This window comes from Parus major, chromosome 13 (assembly GCF_001522545.3).
Source record: "Parus major isolate Abel chromosome 13, Parus_major1.1, whole genome shotgun sequence".
Taxonomy (NCBI): domain Eukaryota; kingdom Metazoa; phylum Chordata; class Aves; order Passeriformes; family Paridae; genus Parus; species Parus major.
Genome location: NC_031782.1, coordinates 6,649,552 through 6,668,650, shown reverse-complemented (window position 1 = coordinate 6,668,650; position 19,099 = coordinate 6,649,552). Strand labels below are relative to the sequence as shown.

The 19,099-nt window shown below is 49.5% G+C and overlaps 1 protein-coding gene across 1 annotated transcript; it reads left to right on the top strand.

Moving 5' to 3' along the window:
- Nucleotides 1-2,911: 2,911 nt before the first annotated feature.
- On the top strand, nt 2,912-18,587 carry LOC107210712 (neuropeptide Y receptor type 2-like). The gene is made up of 2 exons (XM_033517761.1): nt 2,912-11,445; nt 17,228-18,587. The coding sequence occupies exon 2, from the start codon at nt 17,245-17,247 to the stop codon at nt 18,427-18,429; it is 1,185 nt and encodes a 394-aa protein (XP_033373652.1). The 5' UTR covers nt 2,912-11,445; nt 17,228-17,244; the 3' UTR covers nt 18,430-18,587.
- The last annotated feature ends 512 nt before the right edge of the window (nt 18,588-19,099 follow it).

The window sequence follows — 19,099 nt, the reverse complement described above, 5'->3', positions numbered from 1 at the left end:
CACTGGAGCGCATTGGACTGGACTGGATAGGACAGGGCTGAATTGGAGTGCACTGGACTGTACTGGGCTGGACTGTCCCTGCACTGTCCCTTTGCTGGCCGTATACTGCCCCTTTAGTGCCCCTGCACCTCCCCTGCACTGCCCTTACCCTGTCCTGCCCTGCCCCTGCCCCACTGCTGCATTCAGTAAAGAGCACAGAAATGAGCTCCAGGCCAAAGCCTCCCTCTCTCTCCCCTGCTCACAGTGCCTTCAGAGCACAGCTCCGGCCAATGCTTTGGGGTCACAGCTTTGGGTTACCTCAGAAATCACGAGGGTTGCACGCTTGTTAGCGAAAGAAAGAGGGAAAAGTTTTCAACCCTTTGATGGGCCCTGCAATGTGGGATGTGGCAGACACTGGTGGACATGTGAGAAAAATCACAAGAACTTTCAATACAGGAAGTAAAAAACAAAACTGAAAGGAGAGGGGACAAAGGGACTCAAAAGAGCTGCACAGACCATCTGTCTCCTTCCTAATCACCATTAGAACCAGAGCATGTCCCCAAAAGGGCAATGTGCTGGGCTAGTCCAGCTACTGCCCTCCTCCTCTTGGTGCTCTCATTTGTTTTCTCATTAGAGCAGTGCAGTTAGTGCAGAAAGTATTTCTGCCCATCTTCATTTGCTTATCTGAGGGATTTTCCCAGGCTTCCTCTCACACTGTGCGTGTTTGGTCACTGGCGTGTGGCCACAGCAGCCCTGCCTGCAGGTGTTGGCCTCTGCCTTGTCCCCAGCAGCCCCTTGGGCTCACACACTCAGCCACAGCCCCATGCTGATGTGGATGTGGAACATCACTGCATGCATGAGGAGCAATCAGTCCTGGGGGATGCTGGCCATGGGCAAGCGAGGTGCACGCCTTGGCCTCTGGCTGCCCAAGCAAGCGACATCCATGGACACCAGCAAGGTCAGGCCATGGCCAAATGGGCTGGCAGCTCCCACACAGTTATTGTGGGGGCTAAGGATTGCTCCAGCTCTCTGAGCAAGGTGGGTGTTGGCTGCACCCTCCTGCTCCAGTACTCATGGCTCTGGGACAGGGATGCTCAATCCCTACTGTTCACTGAGCTCTAAAGGGCAAGAACTCACTGGGCAGGGATTGTTTCCAGCAAGTTGAATCTGCTCTCATTGCTGCCCTTTCATCCTTTCCACTTCACAACACAGAAGAGTGCCCCTGGGAATATTGCTACGATGATGACACTGGGACCTAGGGGTGACACAAGGATCCAGGGATGCCTGAACAATCTCCTCTCAGCTGTGTTCTTCCTGCAGCAAAACCTCAGTCCCCACATTTAGATCTTTGTGTTTCCACTAGGCTTCCATGTGAACATGCCAGGGCTGAATGGGAGCAGTGCCATTGCAGCGGGACAGTGGCTGGTGTTATCCCCCATCCTCCTGCCACAGCAATCCTGAGAAACAGCTGGCTTTGAACTCGTGGATTTTGGATGGGAGCTGAATCATCTCCTTAGGTGCATCCTTTTGAGAGGGAAATGGCTTTGTCATCTGTGTCCAGCCACCTGGCTTTGCCACTATTCCTCCAGGAGACATTATAAACTAGGCACAGACACACAGACAAGACTCAGCACAGGACACAGCCTAGGGTGAGTCAGGATTCTGGTCCCTTACCTGTTGCAGGACCGTGATCCTTTGTTTGTGAGGCTCTGCAGAGAGGAAAAAGCATCAATAATTGCTTTTTAGAAGAGATCTAGAATGTGCTGTGACAGGTTATGTATCCCCAGCAGCCCAAGCCAGCAATGCTGGAAGGTGTCCCTGTGAATCAGGATCTGTGCTGGGGTCAGAGCTCATCTCTCTCCTTTATGGAGCCCAGCAGGTGACAGCCTCCTTGGGGCATCTGGAAGCTCATTGTTTGGAGAGGCTATAGCTGGAAAACTGAAACTTCACCCTGAAACAGCAGAATTTGGGATAGCTCAGCTGATGTTGAACTTTCCCATCAGTTCCCCTTTTAGCCACAGCTGGAGCCCAGTCCTGGTCCCTCTGTGCAGTGTGAACAGCAGGAGCATCCTCATGGCATGGCACCAGGCTGGGCAGTGCCAGCACATACCCTGCCCAGGACTGCCACGGTGCTGTGGGATGTTGCTCTCCTGCAAGAGAGTCTCTGCATCAGGGTGTGGAGCTGCCAGCTTGGGTTCAGGTGCTGCAGGACGTCCTCCAGCACCCAACAGAGTCCTGGACCACCTGATGTATAGATTTTCCCAAATAACTCCCCTTGCTGCCAACAGAACCTGTCACTCATGTAAAATTTCCTATTTCCATCTTTGCAGGTTTGAACTGCAAATGCAGATTTCAGAGCCAAAGGAGGAGTGGCACCATTTTACCATGCACTGCAAGCATCAATCCAAGAAGAAAGTTCTAATACAGATGGGGATGTCCTTGTCATGGCCATTTCACTTTCTGAGACATCAACTACAAGGTCTAAAACTAGCAGTGAGTGACAGTCATTTCCCAATGAACACGTCTCCCTTCTGGGGATTGAAAACACACACCCAAGCATCCCCCGGTCTCAGATTCCTGTTTAAGTGCTCCTGGCATCTCCCTCCTTTCAACACTCACTTCAGTTGGCAATGTAATGTTTTTCTTTCTTTTTTTAGCATATTCCTCTCGGGAGGCTCCAAGCTCTGGGCTGGGAATGCTGTGTTTGGAGTTTGATTATGCACTGGGGAGGTGAAGGATAACATGGATTGAGAAGGGTTTGGCTCAAAGCACATGGATTGGGTCCAAGACTCTTCACCGTGCTCTGTTCCATGCAGTAAATATGTATTCTTGGAGATGGGTGTCAGAGGAACTGTTTGGCCTTGCAGGAGGAGGGGGATGACGTGGGAAGTGGGTCCAGCTGCCCTGGGGTGTCAGCGAAACACGAGGGGAAGGGGAAGCAACTGCTGATCCCAGTGTCAGTCCCTTGTGTCAGCTCTACAGATGCAGGCAGGGAAATTCCACAGGGGACAAGAAGCTTTGCATTTTGATTTCCCTGTTTCACTTTGGTTTGAGTGCAAATACACTCTGAAGACCTTGATTTCTCTGGATCCTGCTCTCCTGGAGGATTCTGTGGCTCTCCCTGAGCAGTGCCCAGCTGTGGGACAGGAGAGGGGCAGAGGGGTAAATTGGAGTTGATCTTTTCCATGGGCTGACCTGGACAAGCCCCAGGTGAGGGACTCTAGGGTGAGGATGGGGTAGCTTGAAACCAGCCCTTCCCACTCCCGTTGGCATCTCTGGTCAGGAAAGAGTGGGGTGCTGCTGGTCCAGGAGAAATCTCCAGACTCCCCATGTCCCCAAAAGCAGGCTGCATCCCCAAAGCTTTGCTTCTATAGGCTCCTGCCAGCTCTTTCCTGTACTGAGACCAGGAGGGGGAAGAAGTAGAAAGGGGTTGCTGTAAACAGAAAGAAGAGAGTGAAAGAAGGGTTGAGGTAATAGCAGCATCACTGCTAATGGATATTACACTTCCCTCCGTGACCTCAGCTGCAGGGACATGATTTAGAGGCCTCGGTTAGAAAAGTGAGCAGGAAATGAAGCAATGCTCCAAGATATGGTATCTTTGGATAAATAGCTGCAGGAGGAAGGTGACCAGAGGTGGCCATTATTTGCCAATATTTTCTTACCAGTCCAAAATGATATCGCTATTTTGCTAAAGCCAGAGCCTTCAAGACTTTGGAGCCTCTGAAGTTATCTGGCTATGAACTGGCAGCCATGGTCCAGGTAAAAGCCCTGTAGAGATGGCAAAAGGTGTTGAGCAGGTTCAAACCATCCTAAACACCCCATGAAAGGACCCAGGTGAAGTGAGGGCAGGAGTCTGAAGGTTTGTGTCATTTTCCCCATCATATATCCAGGAGAAGGGTTGGGGATCAGCATGGAAAAATCCATCTCCTACTGCATGGAGGGAGGGAAGCAAGGTCTGGAACAGGCAAAGGAGGATGAACATGGCCTAATCATGTTTGGTTTTTTTTTCCTCAGGGACGCTCAAATAACTCAATGCCAGGAGACCAGTTTCATGTGCTACTGAACTTCTCAACCCAGTCTCCCTCCCCAGGACTCCTCATTTGAGCCATCATGAGCAGGCCTGTCAGGCAGTCTGTCCTGCCCTGTGAAATTCCCCATGCCACCCCTCTGGGCAGCCAAGAATCCATCACGTTTGCATTCCACCAGCATCCTTCAGTTCCCCACACCCAGGCGCCAAAACCAGGAGATTTCTGCAAATATTAACATTTCTGGCTGCTGCTTGTTTGCCTGTTTACTCTGAGCTCTCTGATACTCCACACGCAGCATGGGCTTGGCCAGAACAGCTTTGTCCTCTCAGCCTTCCCTGTGATGGGCTGTGTGTCAGCCCCCAGCCAACCCACTGGTCACTGTGTGCAGGATGGCCAGAATGCTCTTCTCCTTCATTTGGATCTCTGGTTCAGGGTGCTGAGCATTCATAAATGTGCTAAGCTGCCCCTTCAGAGCCTGAAGCATTTGCAGGTTTTGATTTTTAATGTTTTTTTAGGTTTCTGACCTCAGCTCTCTGTAGGAGGGGTGTGGGAAAAGGGTTCATGGCTTCATCTTACAAAAACAGGCTGGGCAGGCTTGGCTGGAGTCTTGTCCATTAGCATCCACATTCCAGGGTCAGGACACAGTAACCATGAAATCCACGCCTGTGGTCACATCACATACCCAGATTGCTTTCTCCTGGCTGGGCTGAGGCTGTTTGATATATTCATTACTTGAATTAGAGACATCTACAGAGCCCAGTTCTGTCCCTGATGTCACATATGAAAGTCTTCAGTCCATTCAGTGGAAACGGAGAGAATTCATTTACCAGCATGCAGACTTCAAAAGCCAAGGGACATTTCTGCAGAAGATTTCACAAGAACAGTATTTGTCAGAGCAGCATTTCAGACACAGCACAGGTTATTGGGCATAAATGTTTCCCTTTGCTATTCTTTTTCCACTCTGCTATCTGAACAAGATGCAGATGTGCTCCAAAATCTCATTCATTTTGGAGAAACTCAGACTCCACGCTGCCTGCAGCTCAGCAGCCTCAGCCTGGAGGCATCTCCTGTGCTCCCAAGAGGATTTAAAAGCAGATCTTTACAACCTGGCTCTACTCCCCCTTCCACTTTCTTACAGCCACACACTGAAAGCCAGAGCCTGAGAATTACCAGTTTCTGGTGGCCACCAGAAACAAAATTAAAAAAATTCAGTTGCTGTTGAACGAGTCAACCATCTCTCTTAAAGAAAATAGTTAAAGTGGCTGTACCTTTGTCAAAAAATATGAAAGATCTTCAAAACTATTTTCCTTCTGGAGCTGTCACCATAACAACAAATGTTTGTAAAGGATGTGATGGGGAGGGAGCAGGGAGAGATGTGCCCTTAGTCAGCACAGAGTGCCCTGCCCAACCACGCAGCCGGTGGCTGCAGGTGGTGCCAAGGAGAGGGGCCAGTCAAACCAGAGTAGTCCTGGGAACGTTGCACAAACCTGAGCTCTTCCCAGTGTCTGTACTGATGAGGTTGTGGCAGTGCTTGGTTGGGCAGCTCACTGCCACTCAAACCTTGTGTCAGAGCTGTCCTGAACAGTCCTGGGGCCAGGGCTGCCATGGGAGCCAGGCTAGAGGCTAGGCCAGGGGCAAGTGGTGGCATTCAGGAGGCTGCAGCTCCTGCCTCTGGTTTTGGCAGTACAGTAAATACTGAGAGTGATGATCTTACCACAGGAATTAATTGATCTTTTTCAAAGGCCTGCCCTTTGTTTCCCATCCAAAGCTCACAAACTGATTTATTTGTAATAGGAGACGAGGAGGCTCCTTCCTACTCCTTTTTCAGGGCAATAAGCTGGGGTACTGCCTTGCCCAGGACAATTGTCAAAAGAGGGAATAACCCATCCTGGAAACACAGCACCAGAGCCCCTGCTACCTTTCCCCTTTCTCCAGCTACCTGGGCTGGCTGTGCTCTTCTGCTTTACTCTGCAAAATAACAATGCACACTCTGGTCCTGCATCTTATGCCCAGAGTGAATGTCACCCTGAAGGAACGTGCTTTTCCCCATGAGAGGCTGAGCACTACAAGCTGCACCATTTGAAAGCACTGAGTGCTCCCAGAGGTAATGCTGTGCAAAGCCATATTTCCCCTGATACCTTAAATATCTTAAATGCCTGGGGAGAAATAAGTCTCTTCTCTCTTCAGCACGAAATGGTTTTCAAAGTAGATTTGCAGGCTCCAGACTCACCTCCCTCGTGTCTGGTGTGAGCTCTTCAGCGAAGGCAGAGAGGAAACCGCTCATCGAATAAAAAATTGCAGGCACGTGCTCCCCTGAGCAGTTGTTTGGAAAGTGTCCCATATGCCTTGTGCCAAATTTGCTGGCCAGGGAAGCTCAGTGGTATTAGCATGTTCCAGCTAATTAGGGCTGTGAGTCGTCCTTTTCATCGCCTGAAGAGCTGAGAGAAGGACAAACCCAGAGCACTGCCTTTATAAGGCTTTGTGCATTCCTGCACGATCTCTGCTCAGCTCTGGAGGGCTCTGCTCATACCCCGGGGACACAGCTTTTCCCCATGGGGCACTCGGTGTCATACCTATCTCTCAGTGTCAGACACTGGCTTGTGAGTCATGTTTCTTGGGAACACCGAGCCAAATGGATTTTCAGACAAATCCCTGGCTTTATCTCAGGAGTGGATCTGACCCTCCTGTGCTTAAACACTTTTGCCAGCCCAGCACTGCTGAGCTGAGCAGGGCATGGGTAACCTGCTCCCTGCCCACAGCTGATGTGGGTCCCCACAGCAACAGAAAAGATGGAACAAGGCAGTGAAGCAGCAAACATGATCCTGGTGCTGCTACACTGGTGCTGAGAACTGGATCCCAGCTCCTGGACACCTGGTGCCTTTTGGCAACACCGTGCCCATAGAAACCAAGTCATGCTCTGAATTTTCCAGCCACTTGCATCACTTTCAGTCTTGATGCTTTGGAAGAGTTTAGGCTGAGGCTGCCATCAGCCCATCCAGCAGTGCCTGCTGTCATCACGCAATCCAGCATTTATAGCCCTGTTTGTCATCAAACAGGAGTGACAGCCTGGGCAAAAATTTCTTTGTGGGACTGTGAAGCAGGAGTATCCAGTCTGGGAGAGCAAGACCCTGATGACAGAACACACTGCCTAAATGAGATGGGCAACTTAGAAAGAAATTCCACAGGGCAAAGTGGGAAAGCAGCTGCCACTGCTGCACATCCAAGTACCAGGTTCTCTGCTCCAGGGGTGAGTTTGCCAGAGTGAAGCATTTTTATCACCTTTTTTATGTACAGAGAATTGAGATACATCAAATGATTTGCCCAGAGGCAGACAGGGAGTCTGTGATAGATGGGGGAAGAATGTTCCAACCCAAAAACTCATCCATGTTTCTATTTTACCCAGACAACTGCTGGTCTACATCGTATCGTATTTTTGCAATCCCAGCTCTGAAGAGCTTATCTCACTGCAATTATCCTCTTATGCAGAAGCTGTTTTCTACCTGGCTCAGTACACAAACAACAAGCAACCCTCTAATAAATTAACAAAGCTTTGAGAGCAGTGACTTGCAGAAATGGCAGCTAAATGCAGGGGCCAGTTCTGGGCTCAGCAGTGCTGATGTCTGCCTGGAGAAACTGCCTGGAGTCTTGTCTTGATGTGAGGATGATAAAGGAGATTTTGTGTGTCAGAGTGAGATCCAGGGGTGGAAAGGGGGTGGAAGGGGTAAACCTTCCTAGGCATTAATTGACTTACTCAAAGGAGCCCTGTGGGTTTGCCCCTAGTGGGGCAGGAGCTGAAGTATGGTGATGTGTTCAGCAGGATGAATCCTGTTAAGTTTTTTTTCCATATGATTATCTCCTTCCTCACTCACTGACCCTCATCCTGCAGACACACTCAGCACTCCTGACTTCTGCCTGCCCTGAAGGTGAGCAGAGCTGTGGCAGACCCAGGCCAGTCCCAGGCCCACCCATGGTTCGTCTCCCCTCCTGCTTCTCAAGTGCCTCTCACTGGCGCTCACTATCAGTCAGATAGCTCAGATATTTTAGCCAAACCTTGGCCCTGATGGTGTCTCTGCTCCTTCACTGATTCCAGGAGTGTTCACATGGGGACAAAAAGCTGTTATGAAATGAGAAACTGTTTTTAAATTCAGAGAGGGTACAGACAGCTTTCTATCCGCCCTCCCACCCCTGAGTCTCTTTGTTGCTCATTTAGTTCCCAAATGCATCAGACTCCCAAATCCATTGCATCCGTGAACTCTGGGGTTCAAATGGAAAAGGGGCTTTTGTGTTACCAAAACTTACTGATACTTTGGAGACTGCTCAGGAAAACACAGGCATGACACCTCAGGAAGGAGCAGTGGAAATATTTTGGTTACATGCTGGTGGAATTAAACAGATGTTTAAAAAATGAAAAGCTGCTCTTTAAAGTATGTCACTGTTGCTGCTCCAGATGAAGCAGGAAGAACCAGAGCATCTGGAAGCCTTGGTAACAGTTTTCTTAGAGATTCCTCCCAGGGAGTGAACAGATAATCCACCTTCCTTTTCTGACAGAAGTTAAACTACAGCAGATGGCTTACAGTTGCAAGGTGGTCAGACTGAGGACCTGTCTGCTCACTGAGGCAGAGCAGATTACAGATCAAAAGACAGCCCTCTTCTCTGCCCCATTTCTCAGCCTTTTGACATCATTTTTGCTCCCTGGAGTACAAAATTCATTGTATTTCTCAGAAGCACGGTTGAGCAGACTCGGTTTTGCCTAATGAAAGCCCAACCACTGGGAAAGGCTTTTGAGCTGCAAAGATCCTTTGAATGACCCCATCATGTCTGGAAGGACATGAGGCTCCTGGGACACCTGTGCAGGATTGTGGGCATCCAGCCTGTGTGTGAAAATACCCCAGGTTTGAGATTACAACAGTGCATGCAGTGGGCTCTGGCATCTCTGCTTGGGGCTGCACAGCCTTCCACACCCCAGGACAGCACACCATCTCTGTATTCCCCCATTCTCCTCCTTCAGAGTGTTGCTGGCTGGGGTTTGGAAGACACTCAGCTGCTTTGGGATCTGTAAGGTGTGTGGGGAGGTTGTTTTGCACCTTGGTGTTCAGGCTGCTGCAGTTGGTGCAGTGTCTGCTCCTTTGAACCCATCAGGAGTGTGAGGGGTCTGGCACTGCAGCCCCCAGGTGTCCCTTCCCTGTAGAGAAGCCAAGGCTATGCTGCAGCCACTGCTGGCTATAATTCTGTTGTAGCTGGGTGAGATTAGGCAGACTGGCAGGCAGCCCGTGTCTGTGCCCTGTGAGAAGAGCCTGGCTCCCAGGGACAGGGCATGGGAGCACCCAGGGGATGGAGACCAAACTCCAGATTGGTGGGTACCATTTGGGATGACAGTCCAGGTGTGCTGAGAGCTCAACTGCACCTTTTTGCACTGCTCTGTCTGGTTGAAGAGCTAAGGTGATGTTTTGGAGCAGAGCAGGCTTCACTGGACCCCTTAGACCGTGGGAGAGGACATCTTGAGGACTTGCACTGCCTAATCCATGATTTAAGAGTTTGTATTTGCTATCATCCAGCAAAGACCACGTGCCAAAAATGACTGCAATTCACCCCATGATCCTGATGAAGCCTCACAGCTTCAGGCTGCACAAATTTCTCTGTCAATCACTGCCTTCTCCCCAGGCATTTTATTTCAGCCCTGGGAAGAGAAGAGGGGGGAGTGGTAGCAAAGGAATCTGGGGAGCAAGCAAGAAAAATCTCACACAGAAGAGAAAGGAGGAAGAAAATAATCTTGACCTGAAGATAAATGATCTCCTCCCTGGAGAGGAGGAGTATCCATCCACTGGGAACAGGGGGAATAGCATGCACCACTCACTTTGCTTAGCTGCTCTTTGCCTCTCTCTGCAGACCACTGGGAGACAGCAATGGCTTTTTCCAAGCAGTTTTGTCTTGTCCTGCTTCCCTCTACTCCCAGATTTCCCGAGTTGTTAAATCAATAGCCTTAGGGGGAGAAGACACGAAACTCCCACAAAAATCCAGTTAGCACAGCTGGTGGATTTCATGCCTAGTCCTTTCCTTTCTGAAGGGGAGACAGACACAGGAGGGGGAAGGATGGGACTTAAGAGGACTCTTGTCCAAGAGTCTTGAGTGTCACTTTCCATGTGATTTCAGGAATGTTCTCATTCCTTTTTTTCTGCTGAGCCATTAGAGTGTTTTCTTTTTCCTGGTGTATTGTAACTTTTTGGCACAAAGGGGTCGTTGAAAAGCCTCCCTGTTTCTGTTCTCACAAAGAAAAGGAGACCAAAGTTCAATATGGGGGTAAACAACAAGAATTCTCTGATAAAATTCCAGTTGTAGGTACTTAAAGCCTAGGAGAGGTGTCCTTCCTCAGCCTATGGGAGCATCTCCTAGCCCAAATGAGCTGCAAATTCACACATTGCCTGAGCTGGAAATCCTATGCTAAGAATACACATGATTTCTCCTTAAGGGCAAAATCTTTGAACAGGCAGGGCTTATCTGTGCTTATCTGCTTCCCTGTGCTGCCTTTAGAGTGCTTTCCTGGGCTCCAGCAAGCTTAGATTTTGCAGATTTGGACACAAGGATGCTGCTTTTCTGTCTTTCCCTCTTTCTTGCTTCAGGTGTCTGGACAAAGCTGAGCATCCTAAAATTGAAAGTCACTCAGTTTCCATGTCCACAATAAATCTGTCTCTGGAGCAGACCAAGCCACTGCCAGGTGTTTAAACCTTTCCAGCATTACTTCTGTTTGTATCTCTGGAGTCCCTGAAGTCCCATCCCACAGCTGCAGATTGCTCTGTGCACTGTGCAAACACTGAGAGGAGGGAGCAGGAAGGTCTGTGTAAGCTCTGCTGAGCTGCAGGACCTGCAGACCTCTTGCTGTAGGGGAGATCCCCCTCTGGACATGACTGTGCCAGTCCCAATGAGTTTAAAGATTGAGGAGATGGGACAGCTGTGGAGTGAGGGCAGATAACATTTGTCCTGGTCCATGGTGTGGACGGGGAGCGGAACTCCAGCTCCCAGCACTTCTCCCTGGATAGGAAGCTCGATGTGGTGGAAAAGCTTCTCTCTTCTCGATGCAAGAAGCCCCTCAGTGGCTGAACACTGTATAAACAGCAGCAGCAGGCTCCCTCCCCCTTTCCATTGCTGTTTGTTAAACACACGCTCTCTGCCTTTCTCTCATTCAGGAGCGAAGACAGCATCCAGCTTCGTGAGACAGGGCTGTCAGTCGCCCTGTGAGAGGAAGCTCTCCGGGTGCTCAGGGAGGGGTTCCAAAGCTACTCCTGGTGAAGAAACACCCTCCAGCAGCCCACATCCTCACCTGACTTCTCTTCTCCGAGGACAGTTGAAGAAAAGTGCTTTCCACTCCTTTGCCACAGGTGGACTTCCAGAGAGTGGAGAGGACCAAGCACTCTCCTGGCCAGCGATGAGACAGTGACTGGAGGTGAGTGGCTCGGTTCCTGGAGGAGGAGAACACACTGGCCTTTGAAGGTGGGTCAGGGGGGGCTAATCTGAGCAGCAGGGCTGTGATGGGGCCAGGTCTTGTCCATGCCACATAGTTTAGGCAGAAAAGGTCCAAGCATCTTTGGGAAACTGGATTTGGGGACTGACAGCCCTGAGAGCTCTCAGGAATAGAGAAGACAAACAAGAGATACTGTCAGGAGAGTTTTGAAAGGTCCCTGAGCTGAAGCAGGAAGTGTGGGAAGCAGGATGCTGAGTGAGAGCAGTCAGGAGAGCAGGTTGCTCCAGAGTGCTGCAGAACCCTGCAGCAGCTCCAGCTCCAGAGGTGCAGGTGTGGGGCTGAGGTGAGTGGCTGCCTGAGAAATCTCTCCTGCAGTCTGCCTCCTCGTGGCTTGGTACAAACCTCTGTCAGCTCCTCCATGGGACTGCACACGCTGCTGGCACTCTGCTCTCTACCACAGATCAGCATCCTTGGAGAGGGAGATGCAAAGGGGGATATGGGATACAGGAGAAAAATCAGTTCTTGCTTTCTCTTAGCACCCATTGCATGTTAGTCCTTGAGCAGAGAAATCCTCTTATAGTCCTGTTGCAGATGCATTTCACCTACAGAGCTTCTGCTCTGTCCCAAAGCAGGATATTGTGTTTTCTCCCTGTTTGCTCTCTCAGTGAGTTGTTATTTCCCTCTGCTCCTGTCTCACCTATCCCAGACTCTGTAAATTTCAGGATTTAACAAATTCCCCAGGTTAACCAGGATCCATCCACCACACTGTCTCTTTCTTTCTGCAGCCCCAGCAACTGGGGTGTCTCCATCGCTGTGTCACCCATTGATCTCTATGTCCCAGCCAGCCTTCCTCTGCTCCCATGGCACATCCCACAGGGCAGAGGGCCCTGCACTGCTCCCCCCTGCTTTCTGTAGGATAAATTCCCATGACAAAGCATGTATCCCTGCCAAACAGATTTCTTCTCACCACCTCCTTTTTCATCCTGTCCTGAGCTGAGTGATTAGGGCATCCTCATTGCTTCAATCTCTTCAGAGTCTTTCATGACTCCAGCTCTAGGCAAGGACATGAAAATATTTAGTGTGAGGAGCCACAAGAAATCCCTGGTGTATCTCCTCATCCTTGCATTTTGTCTCCCAGTGCCAGTTCTATGCTGGTGTCCCCCAGGAGCAGTTCTGGGTGGCAATGAATGCCCGATGCCATGAGGTTTCTGCACCTGTGGCCCTGAGCTAGATAGATAACTTACAAAGCTGCAGCAGATGGTGGGCAGGTCAGAGGGTTTTCCCTTTTGCTGGAGTATCATAGCAAGGCAGTCAGACCTTCACCAGAGATGGAAGGAGCTGGGATAATTTCTATCTGTTCTTTGGCTTCAGGAGATCATCTTCAGGAGCTGCTGTTTGTCCTGAAATCTGTCCACTGCAAAGAGAAGACAAAATTAATTCCAACTTCATCAGTCACATTTTGCATTTTCATGCAGATCCTGAGATCTATGTTCAGGTTTTATGCTGAGATGCAGAGTCCTCTCTGGTGGTGAATGCAGGAGGCTGGAGTTAGAAAATTTGGGCTCTGCCCAAACCCTGCAGTAGATGTACTGTGTTGTCTCTGGCAGACTGATTAACCTCCATATCCCCATTTATTGTGTTGACCTCCCTTAAGTGCTGTGCTGTGGGGTGCAGGGACACTGAACACTGCTGCCCCTTGAGTATTGGAAGGGAACATAAAGGTGGTAGAAGGTGGCTTGTCCCAGGGTGACCACCAGTTTCTCATGATGAGGGATGGTCTCAGACCTCCTTGTCATGGATATCTGTCTGGATATGGGTCTGGGGATGAGATGTGTCAGTGCTCCTGACTGGGCTGCTGGAGATTAAGGGATTTGGTGGAGTTGAGCTGCTTTGGAGGAAGGACAAGGATGGAATAAATCAGTGAGCCAAGCCATGGAATTATACATCAGCCCCAGCCCTCACACTCCAGCATTGCTGTAGAAAGAGTTTGTCATTAACTGAAGAGCAGAGACTGGCCCAAGTCCCTTCACTCCCTCCTTTTGATTCCATGGACTCCAGTTCCACTGCTTGGACAAAAAGATAAATACTAATTAACAAACTCTGTTTTCTCCAGCCCTCTTCCCACTCCTCCAGCCCTGTTTTCTGAACCCTGCCAGCTTTTCAAATGGCTCTTCCAGGTCTGGATGTATCTCTTCCAGTTTGGCTGAATGCCTGGAGCTGCAGCAGGGACATGGAGGGAGCTGGGGAGCCCCAGAAAGCAGAGGTGGATGAGTCCCAGGGCACCTGGTCATGGGCCTCTGTAGGAATGGATTTTGGAGCCATCACTTTGGTCACTGTCCCAGTCATTGACAGCAGTGAAGGGCTCCTCTGTGCTACTCCACTTCCCAAAGGCTGAAGCCTGCTTGCACAGGGAACAGCTCTGTCCTGCTGGGAGCCATGCCTGGGTCCCAGCCCTGCCTCAGGCTGAGCCTCAGTTGGAGCAGAGGGTGAGGATTAGGTTTATCAAGATAACATCAGCCTATTTCTGCATCCCTTCATGACAACTCGGCACAGAGGAAAGGATTTGGGTAGTATTTCTGCCTCCTCCTGGTCTCTCCTGCTGCTTTCTTGCCCCAAAAGCAGTTGGCTCTCAGTTCCAAGGATTTTTTCAATCTAGTCTGGCAGGCCTGTTAGGCACGAGGCCTGACAGCAGCCTACACATATGCCAGCACTTCCATTACTTGCTGGAACAGACCTCAGTCCACTCCTAGCAGCATCCCAGCGACCTCTGGGCAGCCCCTGGAGTGGGAACATTTATTATAATCATTTTGTCTCTTAATTAAAATGTTTTAATTGATTTGTAATAGTTCCCCTTTGGAGAGAAAACAAACCAAACAAAATCAAATAGTAACTCCATTAAGGCCATTCTGTTAGGAAGCAAAGCAGCTCCTGTAACCATGATGTTCCTGGCTCCTCTCAGCTGGTGGGTAGCTGCCAGTCTCCAGCAAAAGGAAATAGGCTGAGATGTGAGCATGGGAACTGGCAGCCAGTTGGTGGATGAGATGGAGAAAAAGAGAAGGGAGTGTCCATTGGTGTGGTGCCAGAACTAGGGTACTGAAGATAAATGGAACAGGCAAGCCACAGGAAAGGTGATAACAAGTGATAAAGTAATGCTGGACAATCCAGAAGGTGTAAATCCCAGATGGATGGCAAGCAGGGAAAGTACAGTCACTGAGAGTGACCCTAGCACTTGCTCTGTTTCCTTGGCTGACCTTGCTGTCCTGGCAGTGGGGTTTGCTCAGGGCCAGCTGCAGCACAGGTGTCTGCCACGGGGTCGGGCTCTGCCAAAGAGGCTGTGACTGTGCCACCTTCCCAGGGCCCTGCTCTTCCCCTGCTCTGCTTTCCACCGCACCCATTGTATGGCATGGCTCTGAGCTCCTCTCTCCTTAGCAACTGGATCTTCTCCTTGGTCTTTCCAAGGCTGGGGCAGGGGTGTTGTGGAGGTCTGAGATCACCCTTAAACAAACCCTGACCCTAGCAGACCCACCCATTTTATCTCTGCTTCCTACCCTCCTAGCAGTAGCTACGTGGTGTCCACTATCCCACAGTGTCTGAGCCCAACAGCCTCATTTACAGGAACCAGTGGCATAAATCAGTCCCAGTGAGACTCATCTCAGTGAGATGTTAGGCTGGCAGTTGGACATGGAGAGAGAAAGGGAAAGGGTGCCAGCAGAGGTGTTTTTACTGCAGGCAGCTCTTCTGCTGGGCCTCTGCAGGGTCCTGGCTTTGCAGCTGGCCAAGCAGATTCCCGGTAGCAGCTCCTGAGGGGGAATCACACCCCTTGCTCTGAGGAGGGAAGACAGGACAAGCAGGCTTGGGTTGCAATGTAATTGCAAAGCATTCTCCCTTCCCAAGTACAGACTGTCCTTAAACCTTTGGCTTGCATGGGACTTGCAGGAAGCCCACCAGCACCCAGTCAGCAGTGCTCACATATTTTCTGGGACAAACTCAGTTCTTCCTCGAGGAGCCTGAGAAGATACCCAGCAGTCTGCCTCTAATTCCCACTTCATTTAAGCCCTCTGCCTCCCTCCCTTAGTGAAAGAGCATTTTTCTCCCCCCTCTGCAGGCCAGAGAAAACACAATGCTTTGCAGACCTCCCTGCTTGGGCAGAGTGATGACTTTTGCTCACTTTTAAATGAGTTCTCCTCTGCGGTGGGAGTGGGGCCCTACTCACTGGGGAGTGGGGATATGTGAGGGGCCATGTCCACCCCTCTCCACAGAGCCCACAGCAATTCTGAGCCACGGAGGCTGAGGAGGAGCCAGAAACAGAGCTGGCTTTTCTCCCGCTGTGCTTGGATTCAATGAACACCCTGCTGTGACAGCACTTTGCTGTTCCAGTCACACCTAATGCCAGCCAGGGGTTCCAGGCTGCGTCAGTTGTGGCCTCTCAGGCTCCCTGCTCCCAAAGCCATCCCACGCAGACATTTGAGCACCACGTGGCAGGAGGCTGATGGACACTGCAGCTCTGGCTCTCCGCCTGTCTGTGCCTGGATGCTCAGCAGCAGCTCCGGGGGAGGCTTGTTCACAGCTTCAGTGGTTTATGCCCTGCACATGCATGTCCCTGTAGGAGCTCCCTCCTCTGCTAAGCCAGCGGATGCCTGGGTGTCACCAACACTGAGAGGACAGAGAGGTTCTTTTAGGGATCTTTGGCAGAATGAAGATGGCACTAAATCATGATGACAGTTAAATCTTTGTTTCTTTATCAGGGTATTGTGATTAGTGTAGAGCAGAATTTATGATTGAAACAGCACCAGATTTCTACAAGCAGAATCAACACAGTACAATCTACAAATGGCAAAATAAGGAATTTATAAATAATTTATGGTTTCTAATCACCTAAGAAATACAGAACTTAAAATACAATTTATAATTTATAATCACCTAGACCCTCTTCAGATTGGGCCAAATCCTAATACATGGTTTGTGGTATCATTGCAACAATCATAATCTAGGCTCAAAAATTTTATAAAATAATATGAGCTATTCACTGAATCCTTGGAGAAAGAAGATGATGGTAGAGGTATCTCCTGGCCATAGGGTTCATGGGTCTCACTGTCCAGTAGTTTCTTACTTAGGCTTGTAACTGAGCTCTATGTGCTGTCACACTTCCCTCTCCTGTGATGGGGACACAAACAACACCTACCTGGCTGGATGCCTGTGACCTTCAAAGCCAGCAAGGAAGGCAACAATTGTCTGATGCCTGGGAACCATGAGACTGTCAGGGAAAGAAAGAAAGAAGAAAACTGGTTTGTGTGATTGATTCACAAGATCTTGAGTGTTATGAATGCACTCAAGAGAGTGATATGATTCAATCAAAGAATCAGTCAGGGAATGACTATGCAACACATTTGATCATTGATAATGGATCATAAAATGGCATTAGTTATGCTACCCACATTACTGGAAGGGAGAGCAGACAGTACTGGGTGGATTGGGTGGTAGCATCACTAGCAGTAGCAGTGGCAGAGACTTATGCAGAGGCAGGGGGACACATATTTTCATCTGTAGAAGTGAGAAATAAGAAACAGAAAAAACCAAAACCCTAGTGCACATTCTAGAAATAAATAAATTGTTATGGGGAGGTAGAGAAGAACACCTTGACTTTGAGTGCCTTGTTATTCTCCTTTCCTACTTCTTAAGGTGTTAGGGAATTTTTGTAGGCAAGTAAATCTCATCAAAGATGAATGTAACCCATGCTCTCACTTCTGCTATGTCTGTGTTCCAGACCTTCTTCTCCTCCTTATGGAAAGTCTTGGGCCAGGCATGGGACCATCGGAGGGAGCCAACAGCACAATCACCATAGGGAAGACAGCATTAGATGAGAAGCTGCCACATGGCTGGCATGCCAAGGACTTCGTCACTCCTACCCAGGATCTCTCTGGATCCCACAGTGTCATGATGGACAGCACCAAGATCCTGGGGGTCCAGGTCATCCTGATTGCTGCCTACTCACTCATCATTCTGCTGGGGTTCATTGGGAACTCCCTGGTCATCTACATCATAGTGAAGTACAAGACCATGAGGACTGTCACCAACTTCTTCATAGCTAACCTGGCTCTGGCAGACCTGATGGTGGACACACTCTGTCTGCCTTTCACCCTAGTGTACACCCTGCTGGATGAGTGGAAGTTTGGAGCTGTCCTTTGTCACCTGGTTCCTTATGCTCAGGCTCTGAGTGTCCATGTGTCCACTCTCACCCTGACTGTGATTGCCCTGGATAGGTACCGCTGTATTGTTTTCCATCTGGACAGCAGGATTTCCAAAAGGCTCAGCTTCACCATCATAGCTGTCATGTGGCTGGCAGCAGCTGTCCTAGCAGGGCCTCTGGCCATCTTCAGGGAGTACCGATATGAGGAAATCCCATCCATTAACCTCAAAATGGCTGTTTGCTCAGAAAAATGGCCCTCTGGTAACAACAGAGATGCCACCATCTACAGCCTGTCCATGCTCCTCCTTCAGTATGTTCTTCCTCTTGCAATTGTTTGTTATGCGTACACCAGGATCTGGTTCAAGCTGAAAAACCATGTCAGTCCCACTTCTAGAAATGAAAACCAGTGCCGGAGGAGGAAGACAACCAAAATGCTTGTGATGGTTGTTGTGGTATTTGCAGTCTGTTGGCTCCCCTTCCACATATTCCAGCTTGCCATTGATCTTGATCTGGTTCTTATCTTCCATGAGTACAAACTCCTGTACACTGTCTTCCATGTTGGGGCCATGTGCTCTACATTTGTCAACCCCCTGCTCTATGGATGGATGAACAAGAACTACAGGAATGGCTTCCTTATGTTCTTCCGTTGCCAGAACAAGCCCGAAAGCATCCACACTGAAGGCTCAGTTAGAGGGAGGTCTTACATCTTCAGGGCCAACACCCTAAATGGGAGCATCAAACAGACTCCTGGCAATGGAGCACTACCCACAGAGGTTTAGGGATGGGACATCCACCTCCAGGACTGAGGCTGGCTGAGCCCAGAGACATTCTTGGGTGAATGCCTTTTTTTGACAGAACATTTATGCTGCCAATTATAGCTAGAGCAGCCATGTAGAAATACTAAATACCCCCTGTATCTCTCAAAACAATAAATCTGGTGTATTTTTGTCTGACCAAAGAAATTAATTTTTCCTTTCACTGCGTTCAAGTTATGCATGGAGATATATGAAAAAATAACACAAAGAGAACGGTTTCATTTAGCCAGAAAAATACACCCTTCTTGCTATTTCCATTTGCCAAAGTGGGTTGCTCAGCCTTTTACCCCCTGACACATTACACATTACAAATGTGGAGCTGATACTCTGTGTGATTGTCCATCTGTACATCTCCTAGCCAAAAGCCTTAATGATCCATCTTTAGCTAATGACTCCAAGGGGAGGGAGACCTGCACTCTGTTCTGCAAACACCTGCTTGTTAGTGCCATCACTTCTCTGACCTGGGGAGAGAGTGAGCTGGCACAGATTGAAGCTGGGCAATCCATGATCTATTGCTCAACATTTGCATAAATCTGCATTTGCAACCCACCGTGCGAAGTCTCAGGTTGCTCAAGTCCTCAGAAAGCCCAGGAGGTGGCAGTGGCACTACTTACCACAGTCTCCTTTACAAGTG

What these genes read in the sequence shown, in the direction of transcription:
- LOC107210712 (XM_033517761.1), top strand. Translation starts at nt 17,245, where the DNA reads ATGGAAAGTCTTGGGCCAGGCATGGGACCATCGGAGGGAGCCAACAGC.